At 35.6% G+C, this 26,863-nt stretch overlaps 1 protein-coding gene across 1 annotated transcript in view; it reads left to right on the top strand.

Moving 5' to 3' along the window:
* Window positions 1-26,863, top strand: part of RAB3GAP2 (RAB3 GTPase activating non-catalytic protein subunit 2) — an 85,465-nt gene that overhangs the window by 24,384 nt on the left and 34,218 nt on the right. Inside the window, exons 13-20 of the mRNA XM_074220906.1 lie at window positions 13,283-13,499; window positions 16,990-17,133; window positions 17,344-17,426; window positions 17,737-17,801; window positions 19,367-19,457; window positions 20,207-20,334; window positions 24,558-24,771; window positions 25,981-26,078. Of these exons, the coding sequence (XP_074077007.1) occupies window positions 13,283-13,499; window positions 16,990-17,133; window positions 17,344-17,426; window positions 17,737-17,801; window positions 19,367-19,457; window positions 20,207-20,334; window positions 24,558-24,771; window positions 25,981-26,078 (1,040 nt within the window). The remainder of the gene's footprint in view (window positions 1-13,282; window positions 13,500-16,989; window positions 17,134-17,343; window positions 17,427-17,736; window positions 17,802-19,366; window positions 19,458-20,206; window positions 20,335-24,557; window positions 24,772-25,980; window positions 26,079-26,863) is intronic.

Below are 26,863 nucleotides of genomic sequence, written 5' to 3'. Positions count from 1 at the left end.
TCTAAAAACTCTATAGTATAACATGGAAGATATCTTCCTTATTATATTCATAGCTTGCTATAGTGTGACGTATAGATAGATAGATAGATAGACAGACAGACAGACAGACAGATAGATAGATAGATAGATAGATAGATAGATAACCAAGACTTATAATATCATCAACTGTGATAAGGGCTTGTGATATAAATAAAATCAGCAATATAATTTCTGCCCTGAAGGAGCTTAATAACTAATAGAGGGAAGACAACACAGAAAGGAAATATGAAAAATGGAAGTAGAGGTGAGTACATTAACATGATTTGAAGCTGGTAGCTAGGATATGAGATAGAAGCATGATTCTAGACAAAATAAGTCAAAGTACATCTATCTATTTAAACCCTTGGGTGAAGTCAGTATGGTTTAGAGCTAGTAGCCAGGAATGCCATGTTGTTGTTTAAGTCTTTTAAGTTGGTTTTTTTACTCTTTATAACCTGTTTGCAGGTTTCTTCATAAAGTTACTGGAGTTGTTTGCCATTTTCTTCTCCATCTCATTTAATGGGAGAGAAAACTGAGGCAAACAGGATTAAGTGACTTGCTCAGGTTCACCCAGCTAGTTAGTGTCAGATCTGAACTTAAGAAGTTCTTATTTTTGACCCTGAACTCTATCCAATGTGCCACTCAGCTGCCCAAGAATACTGTACAAGTGAATAGAAGCTCAAAAGAAAAAGGTCCTAGACCAAAGGAGTACCAGAGTTCAGATGTTTTGAATTTGCAGAGCTTTACATTGGGCTGACATTGACTGAGAGAAGTAACAGTCTGCTGAAACTTCCAACAAGGAACACACTGAGGGGCGGCTAGATGGCACAGTGGATAGAGTACCGGCCCTGGAGTCAGGAGTACCTGAGTTCAAATCTGGCCTCAGACACTTAATAATTACCTAGCTGTGTGGCCTTGGCAAGCCACTTAACTCCATTGCCTTGCAAAAAACCCCAAAAAACAAAAAACCTAAAAAAAAAGAAAGAAAGAAAGAAACACTGAGAGATTCAAACTTGGGTCAGGAATTTGTAGAACTCAGATCAGAGCAGTAGATCACATGACTTTGAAAACATTGAAAACTTGGTGACCTCATATAGAGCTGTGAAAATAACAGTTGGACATAAAAAGACAGAAATTCAGGCCAAACATCCTCTTCAGAAGTGTACAGAGCCAGCATTTATGTAGCCCAGTATTAATATAAAGTCCAAAGTCAAGAAGGAGACTAGAACGATCAAACAAAAAAAAGAACTCAAAAATATAATTATTATGGTGCTAGGGAAGCCCAAGACACAAACACAGAAGAAAAGAATGCCTTGAAAAACTTTTTCAAATAAAGCCTCAAATTAAAATGCAACTGAGGACTAACAGCCAAGATGGTGGAGAGAAGCCAGGCACTGTCCTAATGTCTCCTGGATTTCTCTCAGAACTAATATGAATCGAGCCTCTTAACAGAATTCAGATCCACAAAATCCAGAAAAAACAAAGAACATCTACCAACAAGGTCTGTCTCAGGGGAGCATGGGTGAGCTGGGAGTCAAGAGCCAATGCAGGGGTGGTAGGATGAGACCCCATTCTAACCTGTGAACAGCTTTGGAAGCTTTGGCTTTGTGAGTGGACAGGAGCGGTCCAGTGAGTTGGAGGAAAAGTTCCAGCGCAGCAGGTGGGAGAGCTGCAGCCCAGCAGTTGCACAACAATCTGGTCAGCTCTGCTGGCCTGGAAGACCAGAGTTGCTGGCCCCTTATTTTTCAATTTAGTGCTCCCCCCATCCCTGTGGGAAAAAGGAACTCTTTCAGGAACAAACACAGTAACAACCCAACCCACCCCCACCAGGCTTAGGTCTGAGCAGCAGATCTCTCCCATCACAGAGTGAATAATAAGGAGATTAATGATGTAATCTGAGGGCAGCATACATTGTTCAAGGATAATTCAGACCCTGCTGCTCCCTGCCCCACCCCGCCCCAGGACTAGGGAGTGGGCCACAAATCAAGGTCAGGGACACTCTAGAGAAAGCTTCTAGCACTCCCTCACTCCCTATTGGCCTGCCCACTTGGAGTTACTAAACTCTGTGAGCAAAGCCTTTTAGGACCTCAAAACCAAAGGTCTGTGAACCAGCCCCTCCCCAACACAAGATCCTAGGAAAATGAAGAAAGGCCAGTGGAGGGGGGGAGTACTCAAAGGCAGAGACCCTATCTTAGAGCTAGAACTTGTGAGGAGAATATGAATTGGTCTCCAGCCTAGAAAGACTTTTATTTATTTATTTTTTTAATTTATTTTTGGATTTTTCAAGGCAATGCAGCTAAGTGGCTTGCCCAAAGCCACACGACTAGGTAATTATTAAGTGTCTGAGGTTGGATTTGAACCCAGGTACTCCTGACTCCAAGGCCAGTTCTCTATTCACTGTGCCACCTAGCTGCCCTAGAAAGACTTCTTAGAAGAGTTTAGGAAGGAGTTTAAAAATCAATTGGAAAAATTCTGAAAAGAAACCCAAGAGAGAACTTAACCTTGCAACAAGAAAACAAATCATTGGAAAAATACATTTGGACAAGTGCAAAAAGAAAATAATCCTCACAAAACCACAGTTGGGCAAATGGAAAACTTCAAAAATAGTTATGACCGTTGGAAATGGAGTTGCAAAAGGTAAATGAAGAAAATTCTTCTCTAAAAAAAAAGAATGAAAAGAATGGAATCCATGGAAACAGTGACTTCCTGAGGCAACAAGAATCTGTTAAACCAAACCAAAAGAACAAAATAGAAGAAAACATAAAATACCTCATCAGCAAAACTAGACCTAGAGAATAGATCCAGAAGAGACAACTTCATAATCATTGGGCTTCTTGAATATATTGAGGATAAAAAATAGCCTGGATTCAATATTTCAGGATCTTTTGAAGGAAAATTGCCCTGATATCATGGAACCAGAGGGCAAAATAGTTATTGAAAGAATACATCGATCCCCTCCTGAAAGGGACCCCCAAAATGAAAATACCAAGGAATACTGTGGCCAAATTCCAGAATTATCAGATAAAAGAGAAAATCCTGCAAGCAGCCAGAAAGAAACAATTTAGATACCAAGGAACTCAGTAAAGATTTCACAGTACCTGGCTGCATCAACATTAAGAGATTGAAGGACCTGGAATATGATATTCCAGAGAGCAAGGGAGCTTGGAATGCAGCCAAGAATTTACTATTCTGCAAAACTGAGCCTTTTCTTCCAATGGAAAAGATGGACATTTAACAAAATTCCAAATTTTTCTGATGAAAAGACCAGAGATGGGGCAGCTAGGTGGCACAGTGGATAGAGCACTGGCCTTGGAGTCAGGAGTACCTGAGTTTAAATCCGGCCTCAGATTCTTAATAATTACCTAGCTGTGTGGCCTTGGGCAAGCTGCTTAACCCCATTGCCTTGCAAAAAACTAAAAAAACAAAACAAAACAAAAAAAACAGCTAAATAGAAAATTTGTACTTTGAATAGGAAACTCAAGAGACACGTGAAAAAGTAAAAAAGAGGAAAGGAAAAAACTGCTGTCCAATAAGATGAAACTGGCTATATCCCCACCTGGGAGAAAGATTCTCATGACTTTAGAGAACTGTAACTCTGTTAGAACATACTTAGCCAGACATAATGAACACTCATGACTTGTCTGTGACTCTGATAGAATGATTTAAAAACAAGATCTTCTTCAAAAGGGGGGAATGCTAAAAAGACAGGAGGATGGAGGGGATTAAATGAGATAAATCACATTACATGAAGAGGTGCAAAGGACTTATTGCAATAGAGGGGAAGAAGGGAGGAGATGAGAATGGCCTGAATCTTTCATCACATTTGGCTCAAAGAAGGATTAACATACACTCAGTTAAGAAACTTATACTACTTCTCAAATATTAAAAGGCAAAAGGGGGAGGGGAAGGAAAGGAGGAACTAATGGAAGAGAAGGAAGACAGGCAAAGGGAAAGGGGAAAGATTGGGGAGAGGGTGGATAAATACTGGGGAATATGGATAAATGGAAAAAATACAAACAGAGGGAAGATAGCATGAAGGGCAATAAAGAGTTAGTGATTATAACTTTGGATGTAAATGGGATGAACTCACCCCATAAAACATAAGTGAATAGTAGAGTGAATTAAAAACCAGAAACCTATAATATGATGCTTACAATAAACTCACTTGAAGCAGAGAGATATTTATGGAGTAAATATAGAAGGTTACAGCAGAATATATTTTGCTTCATCCGAAGTGAAAAAGGCAGAGGTAGCAATCCTTAGACAAAGCAGCTGCAAAAATAGATCCTCATTAAAAGAGATAAGGAAGGGGCGGCTAGGTTGTACAGTGGATAGAGCACTGGCCTTGGAGTCAGGAGTACCTGAGTTCAAATCCAGCCTCAGACACTTAATAATTACCTAACTGTGTGGCCTTGGGCAAGCCACTTAACCCCATTGCCTTGCAAAAACTTAAAAAAGAGAGAGAGATAAGGAAGAAAACTATATCCTTTTAAAAGGGTATCATAGGGCAGAGCCAAGATGGCAACAGAAGAGCCTCTCTTAGGTGTTCTCTCTCTAATATTTCAAAACTCATAAAATTATGACTAACTAAATTTTCAAGAGAGAGAGAACTTACAGGGGGTTCCAGTGAGGCAATTCCCCAGACCATGGTAACCTGGAAAACAGTGGAAAGGCTCTGCTCACAGCAGCAGGGGCAGTTTCCTAACCTATATCCCGGGGAGCACCAGGCACAACTTGGAAGATAAGTGGGGGGACCTCTGCTGGAGTGAGAGCTTCAGGGCACTCAGTGAAGCAGCCATGGCAGCCCAGATCCAGGAAACAAGCAGGTGGAGCCTGTAATCAGGAGCCCTCAGGCAACTGAGCCTTGAGTGCTCAGCCTACCAAAGGTAGAGGAGTGGAGAGACTTCTGAGGTCTGTCCTCTGTACCTGGAACGGGACTCTTGGGTCTCTGACCACATTCAGATGCTGATCACAGTCTAGGCCCCCCCATAGAACAGCAGCCCCACCCACCCACCTCAGACCTGTGGCAGAGAGGTACACTGTGGTCATTCACAGACCAGGAGGGAAGTCAGAGCTTTACACACTGAGATCCTTGGGGGGGGGGGTGTCCCAATAATGCTCAAAAGCTCAGGAAGCACCCCAAAACCAGGCACAGGCTGGGGAAATGAGTAAACAGAAAAAAGGAACATCATTGAGAAAATACATTGTCTATGATCCCAAGAAGGATCAAAATACTCAATCTGAAGATGAGGAAGTACAAGCCGGAAAAACAGAAATTGGGCTCAGGCTATGATAGAATTCAAAGGATTTTGAAAAACAAGTAAGGGAGGTAGAAGAAAAATTGGGAAATGAAATGAGAGAGATGCAGGAAAAACATGAAAAAGAAGTCAGCAGCTTAGTCAAGGAGATCCAAAAAAATGCTGAAGAAAATAACATGTTGAAAACCAGCATAAGTCAAATGGATAAAACAATTCAAAAAGTTATTGAGGAGAATGCTTTACAAAGCAGAATTGGCCAAATGGAAAAAGAGATAAGAAAGCTCTCTGAGGAAAACAAATCCTTCAGTTGTAGAATGGAGCTAAAGGAAGCTGTTAACTTTGAGAGGTCAAAACAATACTTCAACACCAAAAGAATGAAAAATTAGAAGAAAATGTGAAACATCTCATTGGAAAAACAATGGATCTGGAAAACAGATTTGGGAAAGATTATTTAAAAATTATTGGGATACCTGAAAGTCATGATCAGGAAAAGAGCCTTGACATCATTTTTAAAGAATTCCTATAAGAAAATTGCCAGATATCCTTGAAGCAGAGGGCAAAATAGAAATTGAGAGAATTCACTGATCTCCCCTGGAAAGAGAGCCAAAAAAAAAAAAACCCAGCCCCCAGGAATTATAGCCAAGTTCCAGAACTCCCAAGTCAAAGAGAAAATATTACAAGCAGCCAGAAGGACACAGTTCAAATATCGTGGAGCTGCAATTAGGATCACACAGGACTTAGCACCAACTATATTAAGGGTTTGTAGGGCTTTGAATATCATATTCTGGAAGGCAAAAGAGCTCGGAATGCAACCAAGAATCAACTACCCAGCAAAACAACCTAGCAAAAAAAGGGGGGAAATGGGCATTTCATTTGTTCCTGTTGAAACAACCAGAACTGAACAGAAAGCTTGATCTTCAAATATAGGACTCAGGTGAAGCATAGAGAGGGTAGAGAAGGGTAAAATATCAGGGACTTGATGAACTTCATGTATTCCTGTATAGAACAATGATTCTGATAATACTCACATGAAACTTCTCATTTAATAGAGCAGGTAGAAGGAGCTTTTATAGATGAAGCACAGGAAAGAGCTGAATTTGAAGCTATAATATATTGTAAAAATGGACTCAATGGCTAAAAGGGAAATGTACTGGGAGTAAGAGAAAGGAGAGGTGGAATAGGCGAAGATATTTCATATAGTAAGATTTTTTTTTATTGTTGCAATGATATGGAAGTGGGGAAGGTGATGGGGAATGGGGGAAACTTTGTTCCCATCAGAGGTGACTCAGAGTGGAAACAGCATATATACTCAATGGGATATAGACATCTAGAGTAAAAAAGTAGAGGAGGGGGACAGGGGAAGGAGGGGGAGGACATGAGTGATGGAGGAGAGGGTGGACCGTGGGGCAGAGTGGTCAGGTGTAACACATTTTCTTTTTTTCCTTCTTGCAAGGGGTTGGGATTGGATGACCCGTCCGTGACCACAGGGCCAGGTGGTTGCTGGGCCTTAGGGGTGGTATGTGGGCTTTGGGACTGCTTGGCCCCAGGGCTGGTGATCAGTCTGTTGCACCACTCAACTACCCTACAGCACATTTAAGACAGTGAAAAGAGAGGAAAATAATAGTACATGGTAGTACAGAGGTAAGAATGGAGGGAGTTGTGATCATTAATGGCAATGGTAGAAAAATATGGAAGTAGCTTTTGTTATGGACTTATTATAAAGAATGTGATCTACCTGTGACAGAGCTGGTGGTGTTGGAACACAGCCTGATGCATATTTTAAAAAATTTTTTTATTTTTATTTTTTTCCTCTTTATTGCTCATGAGGGGGTCTATATTTTTTTGGGGGGGAGGGCTATTATGTTTACTCTTAAACAAGCATATCTTAGTAATGTATAAAATATCATTTATACAAAAATAAAAAAAATTTACAATAAAAAGAAAAATGGTAACATAGATAATGAAGCAATTTCCATACTAAATATGTATGCATATATGGTGTATTTTTAGAGGAGAAGCTGAATGAGTTACAGGAAGACCGAGACAGCAAAACTCTACTGGTGGGAGATCTCAACCTCCCCTCTCCCAGATTTGGATAAATCTAACCATTAAAAAAAACAGAAAGGAAGTTAAGCAGGTAAATAGAATGTTAGGAAACCTAGACATGATAGACCTTTGGAGAAAATTGAATGGTGATAAAAAGGATTATACTTTTTTCTCTGCAATACATGACACTTAAAAAATCCACCATGTACTAGGGCATAAAAACCTTATCAAATTTCAGAAAAAGAGTGAATATTTCCTTCTCAGATGTAATGCAATAAAAATCCCATGCAATAATGGGCCATGGAGAGACAGACTTAAAACTAATTGGAAACTAAATAACCTCAATTTAAAGAATGAATGGATCAAACAACATATTATAGATAGAATTTCATCCTAGATCATAGATAATGACAATAAACCAAAATTTATGGGATACAGCCTAGGCAGTTGTTAGGAGATTTATTATATCTTTAAATGCTTACATGAATAAAATAAAGAGGAAATCACTGAACTAAACATGCAACTAAAAAAATTAAAGAACAAATCAAAAGCCCTCAATTAAATACCAAATTAGAAATTCTAAAACTTAAAGGAGAAATTAATAAATTGAGAGCAAGAAAAACTATTAAATAAAACCAAACATTAGTTTTATGAAAAAATCAATAAAATTGATAAACCTTTGGATAATTTACAAAAAGAAAGAAAACTAAATTACTAGTATCATAAATGAAAAAGGTGAACTCGCCACTAATAAGGAGGAAATTAAAATAATAATTCAGAATTATTTTGCCTAACTGCCAATAGATTTGATAATCTAAGAGTAATGGATGAATTATAAAAATATAAGTTGTCTAGATTAAATGAAGAGGAAATTAAATACTTAAATAATCCTATCTCAGAAAAAAGAAATTCAACAAGCTATCACTGACTTCCTTAAGAAAAAATCTCCAGGGCCAGATGGATTCCCAAATGAATTTTATCAAGCATTTAAGATTGGTTCCAATTCTATATAAACTCTTTGGAAAAATAGGTGAAGACAGAACTCTACCTAACTCTCCTATGACACCATTATGGTGCTGATACCTAAACCAGGAAGAGTCAAAACAGAAAGAAAATTATAGACCAATTTCCCTAATGAATATGCATGCAAAAATCTTAAATAAAATTTTAGTAAAGCAATTACAGCAAGTTTCACTAGGATAATACACTATACCAAGCAGGATTTATCCCAGGAATGCAGGGTTGGTTCAATATTAGGAAAACTGTTAGTACAATTGACTATATCAGTAACAAGTGTAACAGAAATCATGATTATCTCAATAGATTCTGAAAAAGTCTTTGACAAAATACAGGATCCATTCCTACTAAAAACACTAGAGAACATAGGAATAAATGCATCGTTCCTTAGAATGATAAGCTGTATCTGAAACTATCAACAAGCATTATATGCAATGAGGATAGGCTAGAGGCATTCCCAATAAGATCAGGGGTGAAACAAGGATGCCCATTATCACCCCTGCTATTTCATATTGTATTAGAAATGTTAGCTTCAGTAAGTAATAAGAGAAGAAAAAGAAATTGGGGGCAGCTAGGTGGTGTAGTGGATAAAGCACCGGCCCTGGAGTCAGGAGTACCTGGGTTCAAATCCGGTCTCAGACACTTAATAATTACCTAGCTGTGTGGCCTTGGGCAAGCCACTTAACCCCGTTTGCCTTGCAAAAACCTAAAAAAAAAAAAGAAAGAAATTGAAGGAATTAGAAAATTGGGAAGGAGGAAACAAAACTCTCACTCTACATATGTCATGATGGTATACCTGGAAAATCCTAAAAAAAATCATCTAAAAACTACTAGTAACAATTAGCAACTTAGCAAAGAAGCAGGATATAAAATAAACCCACATAAATCCTCAACATTTCTACATATTACTAGCAAGATACAACAGCAAGAGCTAGAAAGAGGAATTCCATTTAAAGTAATTTCAGACAATTATAAAATACTTGGAAATCTACGTGCTAAGGCAGACTCAGAAACTCTATGAAAACAACTATAAAACATTTTTCACACAAGTAAAATCAGATTTAAATAACTGGGCAAATATCAATTCATGGATAGGTAGAGCTAATGTAATAAAAATGACAATTCCACCTAAATTAAACTATTTAGTGTCTTTCCAATCAGACTTCCAAAAATTACTTTAACGAGCTAGAAAAAAATGTTACTAAATTCATTGGAGAAACAAAAAGTCAAGATTTTCCAGGGACTTAATGGAGGAAAAAGTGCAAAAGAAAGTGGTTTAGCCTTACCAGATCTAAAATTATATTATAAAGCATCAGTCATCAAAACTTGTCTGGTATTGTCTAAGAATCAGAGTGATGGGTCAGTGGAACAGACTGGGTGCAATAGCAGGAAATGATTATAATAATCTGCTGTTTGATAAACCCAGAGCATCCAGTTTTGGGGATAAAAACTCTCTCTTCAATAAAAACTGTTGGGAAAATTAGAAGTTACTATGGTAGAAACTTGGATTAGACTAATACCTCACAGCCTATACCAAGATAAGATCAAATTGGATACATAGACATAATAAAAAACAATATAGGCAAACTAGGAGATCAAGTAATAGTTTTCCAGTCATATCTATGGAAAGGGAAGCAGGTTATGACCAAGGAAGAGATAGAGAACACCATTAAAAGCAAACTAGATAATTTTGTTTACATTAAATTTAAAAGCTTTTGCACATGGGCAGCTAGGTGGCGCAGTGGTTAGAGCACCAGCCTTGGAGTGAGGAGTACCTGGGTTCCAATCCAACCTCAGACACTTAACAATTACGTAGCCGTGTGGTATTGGGCAAGCCACTTAACCCCATTGCCTTGAAAAATCTTAAAAGAAAAAGAGCTTTTGCATAGACAAAACCACTATAAACATGATCAAAAGAAATGTAGTAAATTGGGAAACAATTTTTACAACTAATATTTCTGACAAAGGACTAATTTCTAAAATATACAGAGAACTAAGCCAAATTTAAAAAATAAGACATTCCTCAATTCACAATTGATAAAGACTGTGCAAAGACAATTTACAGATGAGGAAATCAAAGCAATCCATAGTCATATGAAAAATTGTTCTAAATCACTACTTATTAGAGAAATGCAAATTAAAGCATTTCTGATGTACCACTTCACACCTCTCAGACTGGCCAATATGACTATAGAAAGGATAATAATATTGGAAGGAATATGGGAAATCTGGTACACTAATATAGTGTCTACTCCTCTAATCAGTTGGTTGGAGCTATGAACTCATCCAACCTTTCTGGAGAGCAATCTGGATTTATGCCCAAAGGGCAATAAATATGTGCATCCCCCTTGATCCAGCAATACCACTACTGGGTCTATACCCTGAAGAGATTATGAGAAAGGGTAAAAACATCACTTGTATAAAAATATTCATAGCAGCCCTGTTTGTGGTAGCAGAGAATCAGAAACCAAGTGAACGTCCTTCAGTTGGATAAGGGCAGAAAAATTGTGGTATATGTTTGTTATGGAACACTATTGTTCTATTAGAAACCAAGAGGGATGGGATTTCAGAGAAGCCTGGAAAGACTTGCATGAACTGATGTTGAGCAAGATGAGCAGAACCAGAAGAACATTGTATACCCTAACAGCAACATGGGGGTGATGATCAACCTTAATGGACTTGCTCATTCTATCAGGCCAATAATAAGGGACAATTTTAGTGTGTCTGTGATAGAGAAAACCACCTGTATCCAGAGAAAGAACTGTTGAGTTTAAGGGGCAGCTAGGTGGCACAGTGGATAAAGCACCGGCCCTGGAGTCAGGAGTACCCGGGTTCAAATGCGGTCCCAGACACTTAATAATTACCTAGCTGTGTGGCCTTGGGCAAGCTACTTAACCCCATTTGCCTTGCAAAAAAAAAATGTTGAGTTTAAATAAAGATCAAAGTCTTACTGCCTTCAATTTTTTTAAAAAGTGCCCTGTGTACTACATAATTTTGCTATGTTTAACACTTTATTTTCTCCTCAAGGATATGATTTCTCTCTCAATACATTCAATTTCAATCAATGTATAGCATGGAAACAATGTAAAGATTATCAGACTGCCTTCTGTGGGGGCCTGGGGCAGGTGAAGGGAAGGTGGGGGGAAAATCATAAAATTCAAAACCTTATTAAAAACTACTCTTTATGTAATTGAAAAACAAATAAAATACTAATAAAAGTGCAACTGGTATATAAGTCCAATGAGAATTACTAGAAGAGAAAAAAAATAAAAATTTATTTAAAAAAACACTTGAGCAGTAGAGGAAAGAGTGAAAAGCAAGCAAAATCTAGGGAAGAAAGACAAAAAAATTAAAAACTTAGAATTAGAGTATAAAACTTTTTTTTTGTTTGTTTAGTTTTTGAAAGGCAATGGGGTTAAGAGGCTTTCCCAAGGCCCCACAGCTAGGTAATTATTGAGTGAGGCCGGATTTGAATTCAGGTGCTCCTGACTACAGGGCTGGTGTGCTATCCACTGTGCCACCCAGCTGCTCCCTAAAAAGTATAAAACTTTTTGTAAAGAAAATCTAATGAAAAATAATTCCTCTTTGAAAATTAGAATTGGTCATATGGGAAATAATGAATCTGAAATATCAAGAAATAATAAAACAAAGCCCAAAAAGAAAGATAGAAAACTTGAACTATCTCAAGAAAAACAGTTGACCCAGAAAACAAATGAAGAGAAAATAATTTAAAAATCATTGGACTTTTTGAAAGCCATGAATCAAAAAAGAACCTAGTCATCCTATTGCAGCTAATCACAAAAGAAAGTTATCCTGATATTTTATAATCTAAGGGGAAAATGGAAATTGAAGGAATCTGCCAGTCACCTCTTAAAAGAAACACCAAAATGAAAATTCCCAGGAATATTGCAGCAAAATCCAGAACTCCCAGATCAAAGAAAAAATACTACATGCAACCAGAAAGAAAGATTTCAAATGCCTAGGAACCAGAATCATACAATTTAGCAGCCATCTCTTTTTTAAAAAAGCAGAGGACTTAGAATATATTTCAGAAGACAAAGAATATATTTCAGAAGACAAAGGATCTAGTTTTATAATCTAAAATCATACCCAAGAAATTGAGTATAATCATTTTGGGGGAAAAAGACTAATGCAATAGAGGACTTAAAGACATTGCTGATGAAAAGATGAAAGCTGAATAGAATCAAGAGAGCCATAAAAGGCTAAAACCTCCAGTTCCATCAACTGATTCTTATGGGGCATGAACTTGAGAGTCTTTAACAGCCTGGTCAATCCATTCTAAACTTTCAATTAATGATTTTTAAAATGTGGTATCCATGGGGTGGCTAGATGGTGCAGTGAATAAAGCACCAGTCCTGAAGCCAGGAGTACCTGAGTTTAAATCTGGCCTTGGACACTTGATTATTACCTAGCTGTGTGGCCTTGGGCAAACCACTTAACCCCATTGCCTTGCAAAAAAGCTTAAAAAAAAAAAAGATGGTATCCAAAACTAAATACAGAACTTCAGATGTGGTCCTACCAGGATAAAGTACAACAGAACTATCACAGGCGCATAACCTCTCTTACTGTGACTCAAACCATTAGCTTTCCTGGTTGATAAGTCAATAAAGAGAAAGATAACTTCTGATTGGGCTGCTCTTGGACAAGTTACAGGGAGGATGTGGCATTTGAGTGGTCATAATGTAGGCAGAAAAAAGGCGTTAATTCTTATAGATTCACAGAATCACAGAATCTTAAGAGAATTAGAAACCTTATTCATTTAACTATATACATTGCAGGAATCTTCAACATCTGTATCCTTTTTATGAAATCATCAATACTTAACAAATAACTATTTTATGAACCTAATAGACTATCCTAACTATAATTGTAGAAACCAGTGCATTTAGATAAAATTATTTCATCTTCCTTTTTCTCTTAAGGCTACCGTGATGCCCAAATTGGTTGGATCCAAATTGTAGAAGATCTTCATGAAAGAGAATCAGAAAAGATGGATTTATCTCCTTTCGGAAACACACAAGGTCCAAGTAGAGTTGCTCAATTTCTTGTGATCTATGCTCCTAGGAGGGGGATTCTGGAAGTGTGGAGCACTCAACAGGGCCCCAGAGTGGGAGCTTTTAATGTGGGAAAACACTGTAGGTGAGTTAACACAACTGTTTTTGTTGATTGAAAAGAAAGGGGAAAAATATTTTCAAGTAAGAAATAAACTATAGTTGTCCCTTTCACATCGCAACTTTGCCCATTATAGTTTTGATATGTGGTGGGTTGGCATAAGAAATTAAATAGGAATTTTGTGACACTTGTGTAAACTGTAGATAACATACAGACAACACAGCCTGTGACCAAATACTCACAATAAGATACTGTAAACACCCCATTAAAAAATTCATACTTCTTTCTTGGTATAAAGCAGTGATCAGAAATTTTTGGGAAGGTTTCCAAGACATGAGGGTGCTACACCCCTAAACCCAGTGATGCGGAAGGGATAATTGAGATAGATGATGTTAATTCTTTAATACAGAGGCCCTGTAGGACTTTGGAAATTGATTAGTTTGTCTTCCTTTTTAACTGAGGCTCATGGAAGATACCATGGTCAGAATCCACTGCTGCTGTCTCTTGCTTTTTTCCCCACCTCTGAATGGCAGTTTTTGGAAACCTCTAAAGGAGTATCTCTGGAATGGTCATTTCTAGCCTTGCTGGTTTCATCATAGCTTGCTGGAATATCTTTTCAATATAAAAAGTTTATATTGAACACTCATTTTAATAGGTACCCCAAGTCTTTGTCACAGACCTTTATACTTTGTGAATGTTCAGTATTGAACTAATCCAAATTTATCTTACTAAGTTATCTAGTATAGTGAGAATTGCTAAGTGGATATAACCATATAAATTAGAAATTGCAAAAAAAGTTCCAACTGCATTGGTAGAAGGTTTTCCTTATACTGAAGTTTCCTGTGCTAACAAAATCACAGCTCCAATTCATTTTTTTTTCCTTAGTCTTTGTCTTTCTTCTATTTAAAAAGCTGTGAGATTTTCAAGGGCATCATTCAGCAACCAGAACAGACTATGAGCTAGGTACTGTGAATACAGATATAAGAGGAAAGGACGACATTACTGACCCTCAAGGAGGTTGCATTCTAATGAGGGAAAAAAACATGTGAAACGAACTGAAAAGTGTGTGTGATTGTGGTGGGGTGTTGGGGGTGGGGTCCATGGTAGGAAGACCTTAGGTCAGGGCCAGCCTTGAGCAGAGACGAGATGTGACTGATGGAGGTAGCCTTCTCAATGTGGAGCTTCTGGGAAGAGGAAGAGGCAGCTCATTTCCAGAGTGCAGAGGTGTTTGCAGTCTGGTAGAGAAAGACCAGAGTCAGGAGGGTAACTTGAAGAAGAATGTAGAGATGTGTTAGAATCACTGAATTTCAGAGTTGGAAGACAATCTCAGATTTTTTAAAATGCAGGTCTGAGGGGGCAGCTAGGTGGCGCAGTGGATAGTTAAGATTTGACCTCAGACACTTAATAATTGCTTAGTTGTGTGGCCTGGGCAAATGACTTAACCCCATTGCCTTAAATAAATAAAAATTTTTAAAAATGTAGGTCTGTCCATGTCATTATCTCATTCCAGGTGTTCCCTTTTACTTCAGGATCAAATATGAAATCTGTTTTTGTCATTTAAATCTCTTCACCTCTTTATTCTTTTCCAATTCTCTTATACTTAATACCCCTGCACACAAAGTAGATTCAACCATACAGGCTTACTTGCTATTCTTCAAACACAGCAGTCTATATCCTCTCTCCATGCCTTTGGACTGATTGTTCCCAAGGTTTGAAGTGCTGCTCATACACTTCTGCCCCTAGAATCTTGGGCTTTCTTCAAGATTCAGATCCAATGCTGCCTTCAGTAGATCGTTCCTAGTTTTCCCAGCTGCTAGACTAGAACCTTCCCTGTCTAAGGTTACTGTCCTTTTACTCTGTAATTTCCTACTGTCTTCAAATCATGCATTCTGCTTTTGGCTTATCATTCTCATCTTCCCACCAGAACCTTGGATTCTGCTTGTGGGTCTCCTAGCTTTATCTATGTCATATCTTCTTCTCTCCTGCCATTATTCTAATCTTCCTTTTTTTTCCCTCCTTAGATTTTTTCTTTTTTTTCATTTTCACTTTTCATTTTTTATTTAATAAATCAGTATTATTATTTATTTATTTGTTTGTTCATTTATTTATTTGTTTGTTTAGATTGAGTTCCAGATGGCCTCCCTTCTTTCTCACCACACTCAAGATAAGATCATCATTTGGTGCGCGCTGTGCGCGCACACACACACAATCACGCTATGCATCCTTATCTTCCTCCCCCCCAAAAAAATCTTGGATCCTACTCTTGGATCTGGATCCAATGATGAAATTTCTCCTCCCTTTCAGGAAGCCCATGTTTTCAGGCCTCTTGCTGCCTAATTGTCCCTTCCCCTTTCTAGTACTTTTCATGTGGTTCCCCCATTAGAAGGAATGCTCCTTGAAGTCATGGCCTTGCTTGCTTGTGTTTGTATTCTCAATGCTTAGCACACATCTAGAATTTAATAAATGCTTCCTTTATCCACCTATCTCTCTTCATCTCATGTATGAACCTGTTTATTTGCAGATTTTCCCTGTTAGAATGTGAGCTCCTTGAGGACCAACACTATTTTTTCTTTTCTCCCCCCCCCCCCCCCATTGCCATATCATGGTGTTGACTCTCCAGCATAATTTCCTCCCTGCTCTGGCCCAATCCACTTTCTAATTTCAAAGACTTACAGAATTTTAGACTTTGTACTTTAGTATTCTTCCCAAAGCCTTCATTTATATACATCATTCAGCTTTTCATTGCCCACAAGATGTCCTACATAGACTGGACTCCACCATGCCCTTGTGTTGGGTACCTTCTACCCCTCCTATTTTTTTAAAATTTTTTAGGTTTTTTGCAAGGCAATGGGGTTAAGTAGCTTGCCCAAGGCCACACAGCTAGGTGATTATTAAGTGTCTGAGACTGGATTTGAACTCAGGTACTCCTGACTTCAGGGCCAGCACTCTATCACTGTGTCACGTAGCTGCCTCCAACCCCTCCCATTTTTAACTTTCTTTTGTATGTTGTCTTTCTCTATTTGATCATAAGCTCCTTGAGGCAAGTGGTTTTCTTTTTCTTTTCTTATTGTGGCTCCATAGTAAGTGCATACTTATTGCTCACTAACACATTCTTTTCATCTTATCATTGAGGAACATGAAATTCAGGCAAGTGAGTTAATGTTACATGGCTGCTATGTGTCAAAATTCAGATCTTAAAACTCTTTACTTTAGACTCTCTCCCTATTGTCCCAAAAGATATTCTGGAAAAATTGCCTGCTTACCTTGGAAAAGCTGATTGTATATTTAATTCTAATTGAATTATGCTTATTTTCTTCTTTAGCTACTTGTGAAAAAAATAAAAATCAGCCTGCTAGTTGAATCATGACAGCTCATTTTCCTGATATTAATCAATCATTGTAGAATTGATTAGTGCTTATAAATATTTTCCTAGACATCTTTAATTCTAACAAAATTACACTTTGACAATTTTTCTTTTCTCCAATGTATTTATAATATTGGTATGTGGTTTCTGTAGGTTACTGTATCCTGGTTATAAAATAATGGGCTTAAATAATGTTACCAGTCAGAGTTGGCAGCCACAAACTTACCAGATCTGTCTTGTTGATCCAGTGTCTGGCAGCATAAAAACAGTTAATGTTCCTTTCCATTTAGCCCTAAGGTAAGGTTTATTATCTTGTTTCTATTGAACATGCCTCTGCACAGTAGTTTCTTTTAGCGAACAGAGAGCTTTTTTTTTTTCAGATTTAGTTGATATCTTTAATAATGGCATACAAAAGTAAAAAATGAAAGACAAAGAGAAATTTTAAGTCTTTTAAAAAAGGAAATGCCTTCTCCTTTTTGAAAATCACTATTTATTTACTGTTTTAAGTGATAAGAAAAGTGAACGAGCCAAGGATCTGCACTTAGTGAAGAAACTAGCAACTTTACTGAAAATGAAAACTCCAAATCTTGGTAAGTGTCCTTAAGTAAAATCACTTTCTGAATAAAAAAAATCTAAAAAATTTTAAATTAAATATCAGCAGTAGCACCTAATTATTTTTAAAACTCAGCAGAGTCTAATGAGTACACTCCAAATCCTTAATGATTTATACATATAGCTTAGAATCTGTCTGTAAAATTGAATTGACCTGTATTAGCATATTTGGAATGCATTATAGAATTAAAAGAATCATAACTAATTTAAAAACTCATAGCATAGCTAATGTGTAATACAAAGTTTTACAAAATTATCATAATTTAACATTTATTTGATTGTTTTTAGATTTAGTTGAAACTGAAGTAAAGGAATTAATTCTTGATATTAAGTATCCTGCAACCAAAAAACAGGTAAATATGTATGCACACATCTGTGATAAAAATCATCTCCCTTTTCTGTACCCTCACACTGCGTATTTCTTTCTCTGCTACTCCATGTCCTGTTGTCCCCATCTACTTCTTCATGTATCTAAACTGTTCTTCAGCACCCTCGAGCTTATTACTTCAATCTTCTTCTTGGCATCTGCCTTGTTTCTGTCTTTTCAGTCTTAACTGGTTAATCTACCAGATTACCTCAAGTTGATGGGCTAACGGGAGAGGGAACTAACCTGTGTCTTAACTTGTGCACTTTAGCTCTTTAGTGATCCTAATAGTGGACATTTTGGAAATAGGAGAAATTTGTTGTACCCAGGCAGCGAGGTGGTACAGTAGATGAAACATTAAGCCTGGAGTCAAGCAGACCTAAGGCCACTTAGGGCCCCACCTGGGTGACCTGGCCAGGTCATTTAACCTCTGCCTGCTTCAGTGTCCTCTTACTTCAAAAATGGGGATCAGAATAGCACCTACTTCACAGAGTCATTGTAAGGTTAAAATCAGGTGTTTGTAAACTACTAATCAGAGTGCTTGGCACAGTGCTCCCCACAGTAAGTGGTAACCACATGGTTTCTGTGATGAAAGTCTCTCCCCATTTCAGCCCATACCCCATAAAGCTGCAAAGGTGATATTTCTGAAGCACAGGCCCCCTCCTGCTTAGTGAGTTGATTGGCTTCCTGTTATACCCAGGATCAAATAAAAACTTCTTTGGTATTTTAAGTTCTTCATAACCCAGCCCCTTTCTTTTTTTTCTGGGCTTCTTAGACCACGTTCTCTCTGTTCTTGCCCACTGTTGCTGTTCTATGAACGAGACCTTCTATCTCCTTTCTCCATTCCTTAGCATTAGCTGTCCTCCACTCTTAGGATGTTTACTTATTCCCTCAGTACTCAGCTCCATCTCTGTAGGAATCTTTTCCTAATTCCCTTAGCAGCTAATGCCTTCACCAATAAGAATACCTTCCATCTACTCTGTATATATATCTTGCATCTATCTAGTTATTTACATATCTCCCCCTTTAGGATATAAGCTCCTCGAAGGCAGGGACTGGGGTTTTTGTTTTTCTTTGTATCCCCAGGATTTAGCATAGTCCTTGGCAAATAGTAAGTGCTTAAGTTTGTTGACTAGCCAGTCATATAAGGTTATACCAATCAAAATTGAAATGTAAACTTGCGTCAATACTTTTCTTACTGTCATGATAGTAACTTATTTCCCTTTATTCCATTAGCAGCCCAGGATTTACTGAACCTCTTCCTATTAAATATTTTCCTCTCTATCTTCTACAATAGTTCTCTTTTTTGGTTTTCTTGTTCTTCACCTCAATCTTTCTTTAATGTTTGTCTTTCAGATCTGTGACTTATATTTTAATATAGCATGATGCAAAATTTACTAATTTGCAGTATTTGTTAAATTGCTGGTATTCATATGGAATATTTTATATAAATTACTTTTACTTTCAAATCGCAGTATTCTGAAAGTAATCCCTAAATATAATGAAATGAAAATAATGGATTTTCTGACTTTCTTTCTTTCTTCCTTTGCCTAGGCTTTGGAAAGCATTTTAGCAAGTGAGCGTTTACCATTTTCCTGCCTTAGAAACATCACTCAGACCTTGTTAGACACTTTAACAAATCAAGGTAAAATGATAGTTCACATTAATTAAATATAGTTGCTTGCTTTTAATTGTAGAGAGACATTAAATGCTTACCTTAATAGTTATGGAATAAAATGTTAATTCAGTGGGAAAGTGATTAAATACAATAAAATGTGTCAAGTATTAAAAAATTATTATTATATTTTATTTTTACAAAATCTATTATCATCTTGTCTTTATGTGAATAATTATAAATTATTTCCTAATTGATGTATTTGAGAAAATCAGGATAGAGTGACTTGCCCAAGTTCACACAACTAGTAAGTGTCAAGTGTCTGAGACCACATTCGAAATCCTATCCTCCTGACTTCAAGGCCAGTCTCTATCTACTGTGCCATCTAACTGCCCAAGGACATTCTAGGCAAATGAGATTGCCAGGGCAAAGACATGGAGGTGCACAACATGATGTGCCATGTGTGAAGAAGGGAAGGATGGCATTTTGGCTGTAGGACTGAACAGAAGGTAGAGTGATATCTGATAAGCCTGGAAACAAGGGTGGAGTCAGGTTATTTAAAAAACCTCAATAGAGGAATTTATATTTTGTTATAAAGTCTATAAGACACTGCACTTAATTGAGTTGGGGAGTTATATAGTCAGATTGTTAAGGAAAATTATGAACTATAGTGGATCAAAGAATCATGAATTGCAATTTTAAAAGATTTAATTAATGTGAATATTTTAATGTTTGTTAAATATAGCTATTTAATTTGACTTTTCCCTCCATTGCTTTAGAGCTTGAATGTGTTGATGAAGGATTGCTCCAATTTTGTGAAAACAAGCTTAAATTACTTCATCTTTATGAATCAGTCAATAAACTGAATTCACTTGGATTGTCTTCAGATACATCATTCTCCAATAATGTGAGTAATCATCAAATGTAGCTATGCAGGAAGATTTTTTTTTCATTTAAGGTAATGGGGTTAAGTGGCTTGCCCAAGGTCACACAGCTAGATAATTATTAAATGTCTGAATTCGAATTTGAACTCAGGTACTCCTGACTCCAGGGCCAGTGCTCTATCCACTCTACTACCTAGCTCTCCCTATGCAAGAAGATTTCATACATAGATATTAAGACAATGAAGGAACCTTTCCCTATGTCTTTTGAAAGTGGTAAAAGTAGAAACTGAAGTACTTTTATTTTCTTATTTAAAGACCACAAACTGATCCTTGTAGAATTCTTATGTGACTGCTTTGGCTATAATGTTTTTATCCTAGATATTGTTTTCATTGTATCTAATAAATTACATTTTATTATTAATCCATTTTTCATCCTCAATCAACCTTTTATCTTATATCTGAGTTCAGTTAATAAGGTAGCTTCTTCTAAGAGGTTTCTTCAAGAAAATAGATTAGCATTACTAAAAATGATATTTTTGAAATATAAAGGATTAACTTTGAAGAATTAAAGAAGCTAGATAGTTTTCTCAGTATTTTTAAAATGAAAATTCATCTTATTTGTTCTGATGGGTATTGTTTTGAAATTAGTTTACTAAAATAAGTCAGTGTAAATGAATGTTTTAAAATAATTATGAAATGAACCTTTTAGTTTCCCTAATACTTAATCAGTGGAAAATACCTTACTGTATTTGCCGTAATCTGATAGTTTCTCTTTGACTTTTTTTAATCAATCAAAAAAAGCATTTTTCATGGTGCATTTATTATATGCCAGACACTGAACTAATTTTAGAAGTCTTATTTTTTTTCCTTTCCATAGACTTGATTTGAGTTTTCCTTACAATGAAGTAAAGAGAATAGTAACTCTCAACTTTGTCTGCCCCAAATTCCTTTGTGAAAACATACATTTTATCAATCTGTCTAAAGAGTAATCTTGGAAATGAATTCATTAAGGTTTGTGAAGTCACTAATCCTTTTAAGATATGAAAGTCAATATTTCTTTTCTTAAAGGGAAAAGAGAAACTTATTTGAACAAGAGAAACTCACTTTCAGAGAAACAAATATTTATTAAATCACTTTTCTTTTGTCTTTGTTTTCACCAGTGACTTGTCTTGGTCTTTGCTTGAACACTGTAATGTTTTTATTGATGCACATTACCTACCATTGGAAATTTCAAGGCCATTTCTTTTTTTGTTGTTTTGTTTTTTGTTTTTTTGCAAGGCAATGGGGTTCAGTGACTTGCCTAAAATCACATATCTAGGTAATTATTAAATGTCTGAGGCTGGACTTGAACTCCTGACCCCAGGCCTGGTGCTCTATTCACTGTGTCACTCAACTGCCCCTGCAAGGTCATATCTTAACTGTCTTGAATTTTGAACTGATATTAGCAATGGTGAATAATATTTTTTTAAATTAAAGATTTTATTTGAATTTTACAATTTTTCCCCCTAATCTTATAATGGTGAATAATATTCCAAGGAAAAGGATCATCATGTCTCCATAATCACTGTACATTCATAGTTGCTTCATTAGCTATCCTCTCATAAAATACAAAACCTGTTTCCTTATAAATTACTACTTAGTATTTACTTACTATAGCAATTTGACTTTGCAAGTTCTGTTTATAAGAATGTCAGTATATACATTCATTTCATAAACACAAAAATTAGGTAAAAATGCTTTTTGAAACTAATTTTATTTTCAGCATTCTGGAGGGAATAAGTTCAAATTGTTCTTTGTTTCAATACTCCAGTGAATCTATAACTTCATCAGTGCAGATAGTCCCTCTACCTATAGGTTGTAATCTGATCATGCTTTTTCATTTGAAGTTATTTTTGCCTATGATCTTTTTAAATTGTCTTTAGAGATCCTACATAATTGTTCCCTGAGACTTTTAACAGGTGTGAATACCACCAATCCAACACTGAGCTATCTATATAGGATGATATTATTTGTTTTTATAAATTGAGATATTTGTAATGTGCATTGGCAAATCTTAAATCCTAGCTATTGTTATTGAACCTTTATCTTAATACATAATAGATTCATTTCCTTTTTGTGTAATGTGTCATTAATGAAAGACACTACTCTATGTCTAAAAATGTCATTGTGAATAACTTTTTTTAGCTTTTTGCAGCTAAATTTTTCTAGTTTATAAAGAATATCCCCCATGTTTTAAACTATTTTAATAACTATATTATATACAAAAATGTAATTTAGTCGCCATTATTATCTCTTTAGTTTATATTAATTCATTTTGTAGTCTGTTTGAAATAGCATATTACATTGACTACTATTAATCTATAAAAGTTCATTAAATTTTGGTCTGTCCTTAAAATAAAAAAAATTGACTTCTAAAATATACAATAAAAGCAAAAGATAATATAAGCTGTTTTATATAAATATTTATTTTAATTTTCATGATTTACATGATAAATTTATTATTCAAATAACTTTTTAATTTAAGATTTCAACTTCTTCATAGAAATCACTGTGCAGAATTTTGTCAAATTTCTCTCAAGTTTGGTGTCTTTCAGTGAAACTACAATTTTATAGTTCATTTAACAGTTGTGGTCCTCAGTTTCTTCAGTCATAAAATGAGAGTCGGAGGAATTAAATACTTAGATCTTTTCTTGTTCTGTATGTGTGAGCATGGGTACACACATGGGTGCCTGGGTGTCTGCACATGCACATACTCTGGAGATCTTAAATATTCCAAATTAGAGTTCATATTCCCTTAGTGACATTTATAATTTCTGTATAAAAATAATACATGAAGACACAGGCTCCTCCTTAGCTTAATCTTTATTTGCCCTAATTCTTTAGAGACCCACTATTTTGACAGTGTGGTTACTCCCTTTAGCCCATGTCTGTTGCTGTCCCTTAATGGCTAATTAATCTTTCTTTGAGAGTTGCTATGACCAAGAAATTCATTATCCCATTGCCAGCTTGATGATCATTTTCCAAATTTACTTAAAGCTTTTTCAGTCTAGTTGGACCTGCCAGTTTACATTCTGCTGGCATAATTTTTTTTGAATTAAAAAGTTTTTATTTATTTTGAGTTTTACAATTTTTTCCCCTAATCTTACCCCCCCCACAGAAGGCAATTTGCCAGTCTTTACATTGTTTCCATGGTATACATTGATCCAAATTGAATGTGATGAGAGAGAAATCATATCCTTAAGGAAGAAACAAAAATTATAAGAGATAGCAAGATCAGACAATAACATATCAGTTTTGCTGGCATAATTTTTAAGAATTTAGTCATTTCCATATCATGATTAGCCATCAGAGTAAGACTTCAGATGAAATCTCTTCCTTGTGAAACTATTTCCCTAATTTGGAAAAGGCCTGCATAGCAAAAGGAAGGACAGAAAACTACTTAATAATAGAAATGCTTTAAAAAAGAACTGTTAAATTTTAATTCAGAGAATACTTAAGGACATGTTCATTGTTTTCAAATATTTAAAGCAGTACTGCACAGAAGAAAAAATAAATTCATTCTCTATAACCAATGGGCAGAACTAGACCCAAAGAGTAAAAGTTACCAGAACACAGATTTTAGCTTAATTTAAGGTAGAGCTTCTTTCTGACAATTAGAAAATTATCCCAAAATGAAATTAGCAGCTTTAGGAGATCTTTGCATTGGTGGTGATCCAGCAGAAATTGCCTGATAACTCACAGGAGATATTATAAAGTTGAATGCTTTTGTCAGAATTTGAACAGGATAATCTTTAAGATTCCTCCCTTATCTATTTCTATTATTATTAAGGAAATCTCTTAATTCTGTACATGTAAAGGACTTGATTCCCAGTTTTTGTGATTCCCCACGACCTTGCTGTCTTATTTTCTTTCTTAGCAGAATTAGACCAATTGTTGTTTTGTATATATTACTGCACAATATTTTAAAATGTTTCATTTCTAGTACTGAGAATTATAGAATCTTTTACTGTTATTTTAAAGGTTTTATGAAAATATTTGTGTTCTTTATTCCATGATTATTGTATTTTTGTCACATGATGTCTCTATGAAATGTAATAAATTTGAAGCAAAAATCATTAGTGTCTTTATAGCAATAAGCAAAATTTTTTGTTTCTAATCTAATACAAAAGTCAATTCCATTTACAGGGGTTTGAGAGATTTTTAGATGCAAGGAAAAGTCATAATTTTGTATTTTTTTGTCTTTTAGGAGCTAGCTGTGTTGTTGAGGCTTGATGAAAAAGAACTGGTTAGGCTCCAGGCATTATTGGAGAACTATAAACAAGAAAATACCAGGACCACTGTCAGATTTGCTGATGATAAAGATGGTGCATTGCCTGTGACAACTTTCCTGGAATATTTAGAATATGAGAAAGATATGATCACTGTAAAGAAGATAAGTGAATTGGAATATGTGGCTTTAGGTAGATATTACACTAGATTCTTCCCTGTCTTTCCTACTCCACCTAAGATTTATGATATGAAACCAGGGATCCTTAGAAAGTTCCTCAAATACTCTGAACCTTAGTTTTCTTAAGTAAATGCCCATCTCCAGGGTTATTATGAGACTGAAGTGAGATGATGTATATAAAGAAAGTACTTTGAATATCTATAGCAGCTCTGTTTGTGGTGGCAAAGAATTAGAAATTGAGTGAATGTCCATCAATTGAGGAATGGCTACGGGATGGGAATTCAGAGAAGCCTGGAAAGATTTGCATGAACTGATGCTGAGTAAGATGAGTAGAACCAGAAGAACATGGTATACTCTAACAACAACATGGGGGTGATAACCAACCTTGATGGACTTGCTCATTCCATCAGTGCAACAACTAGGGACAATTTTAGGGTATCTGCGAATACCATCTGTATCCAAAGAAAGAATTGTGAAGTTTGAACAAACAAGACTAATTCCTTTAATTAAAAAAAACCCGTCTTATTATGTAATTTTGCTATCTCTTATATTTTTTTTTCCTTATGGATAAGATTTCTCTCTCAACATAGTTAATTTAGATCAATGTATAGCATGGAAACAATGTAAAGACTTAACAGACTGCCTTCTGTGGGGGAGTGGCTGGAGGGAAGCAAGATTGGGGGAAAATTGTTAAATTCAAAAAAGAAAGCACTTTGAAAAGTTGAAAGTTATATATGTGTCAGCATATGATTTTAGAGGACCAGACCTTTGATTTTATCAGAATAGGATTCTCCTGGGGTGAAAGATTCCTCCCTCATACAAATTATCTACTCTTCTGTAACTGAGAAGAGGGTGATTACTTAGACCACCCAGCCAGTACATGTCTGAATCTTGAACTCAGCTGCTCCTGACTTCAGTGACTCTCTTTCCATCCACTCTGCTGTACTGCTGTTCATTTTTGTTGTATTTAATGTTTTAGGTCACCTGTATTTATTGAGTACTGACCTCATGACAAAAATGCCCATACCCAATTGTTATTTTTTAAGTCTTGCTCCAAATAAATAGTATGCATCAACAATTCCCAAAAGGTCTTAAATATATACAGCTACTTTCATTTTCCTCTTAGATATTATTTTCATATTGAAATTTTTTTAATCAAAATTGATTATAATAGCACAGAATTGAGTAAAACTTTATTATGTTTGCATTTTTATTTTATTAGGAAGTTTCTTTTTTTGGAAGTGCTTGCATGGAGAAAGCTGCACAGAAGATATGTGTCATACTTTGGAATCTGCTGGATTTAGCCCACAACTTTTATTGGTATTCATTTTTCATTATTATTTATTTATTTTTTCAGAGATAATAGAATTTTAGGAAAACCTTCAGGCTTTTAGATTTGCTTATAGCAAATAGCTTTCCTTTTAGAAATATCATAGAAAGTAGATGAAAAACATTTAAAATAATTCAAGTAATTTATTGACAGATTTAATTATTAGTCATAAAATTATTATTTTGTTCCTGTTCCAAGTAAGTTTTTTCATAAGCTTCAGCAAATGTAAAATAAACATGAAATTTGATAAGCAGATGAATAGCAAACTTTCATGGAGAATACTATCATTTGTATCAGTGAACTATATCAGAATACAGACAATTGTTAAATTGATTTTTGTAAAGCCTTTGATGTAAAATCAGTGACAAATTCTCTATTTCTGAGAATACTTAAAATAAATGTAAAATTTTGAATCTTCTTTTTAAAATAATAAATAGGGATCTGATTTATACAGCTTAGCTATCCCTCTACTACCATACTTTGCAGGACTGATTATTTAGCATCTTCAGACTTTGTTTATTGTAGAGATCAATCAGTTTATAACAGAGGAAAAATATAGATAAAATTATAACATGGCACTTAAAAATCTGATTTTTAGAAGAATATTTTTAAGAGAGACATAGTAAAGTGTGCTGTATTTTGTTTTACTGTTTTTCTTTTCCATTTGGGACATGTCTTTGGCATTATAACGTTATTAACTCACTGACTATTAAATATGGGGATCTTATTTTATATCAGACTTAGAATCCATCTGAAATATTTTTCCCTAAATATG

Source organism: Macrotis lagotis, chromosome 2, assembly GCF_037893015.1.
Source record: "Macrotis lagotis isolate mMagLag1 chromosome 2, bilby.v1.9.chrom.fasta, whole genome shotgun sequence".
Taxonomy (NCBI): Eukaryota; Metazoa; Chordata; class Mammalia; order Peramelemorphia; family Peramelidae; genus Macrotis; species Macrotis lagotis.
This window is presented reverse-complemented; position numbering and strand designations above follow the sequence as displayed.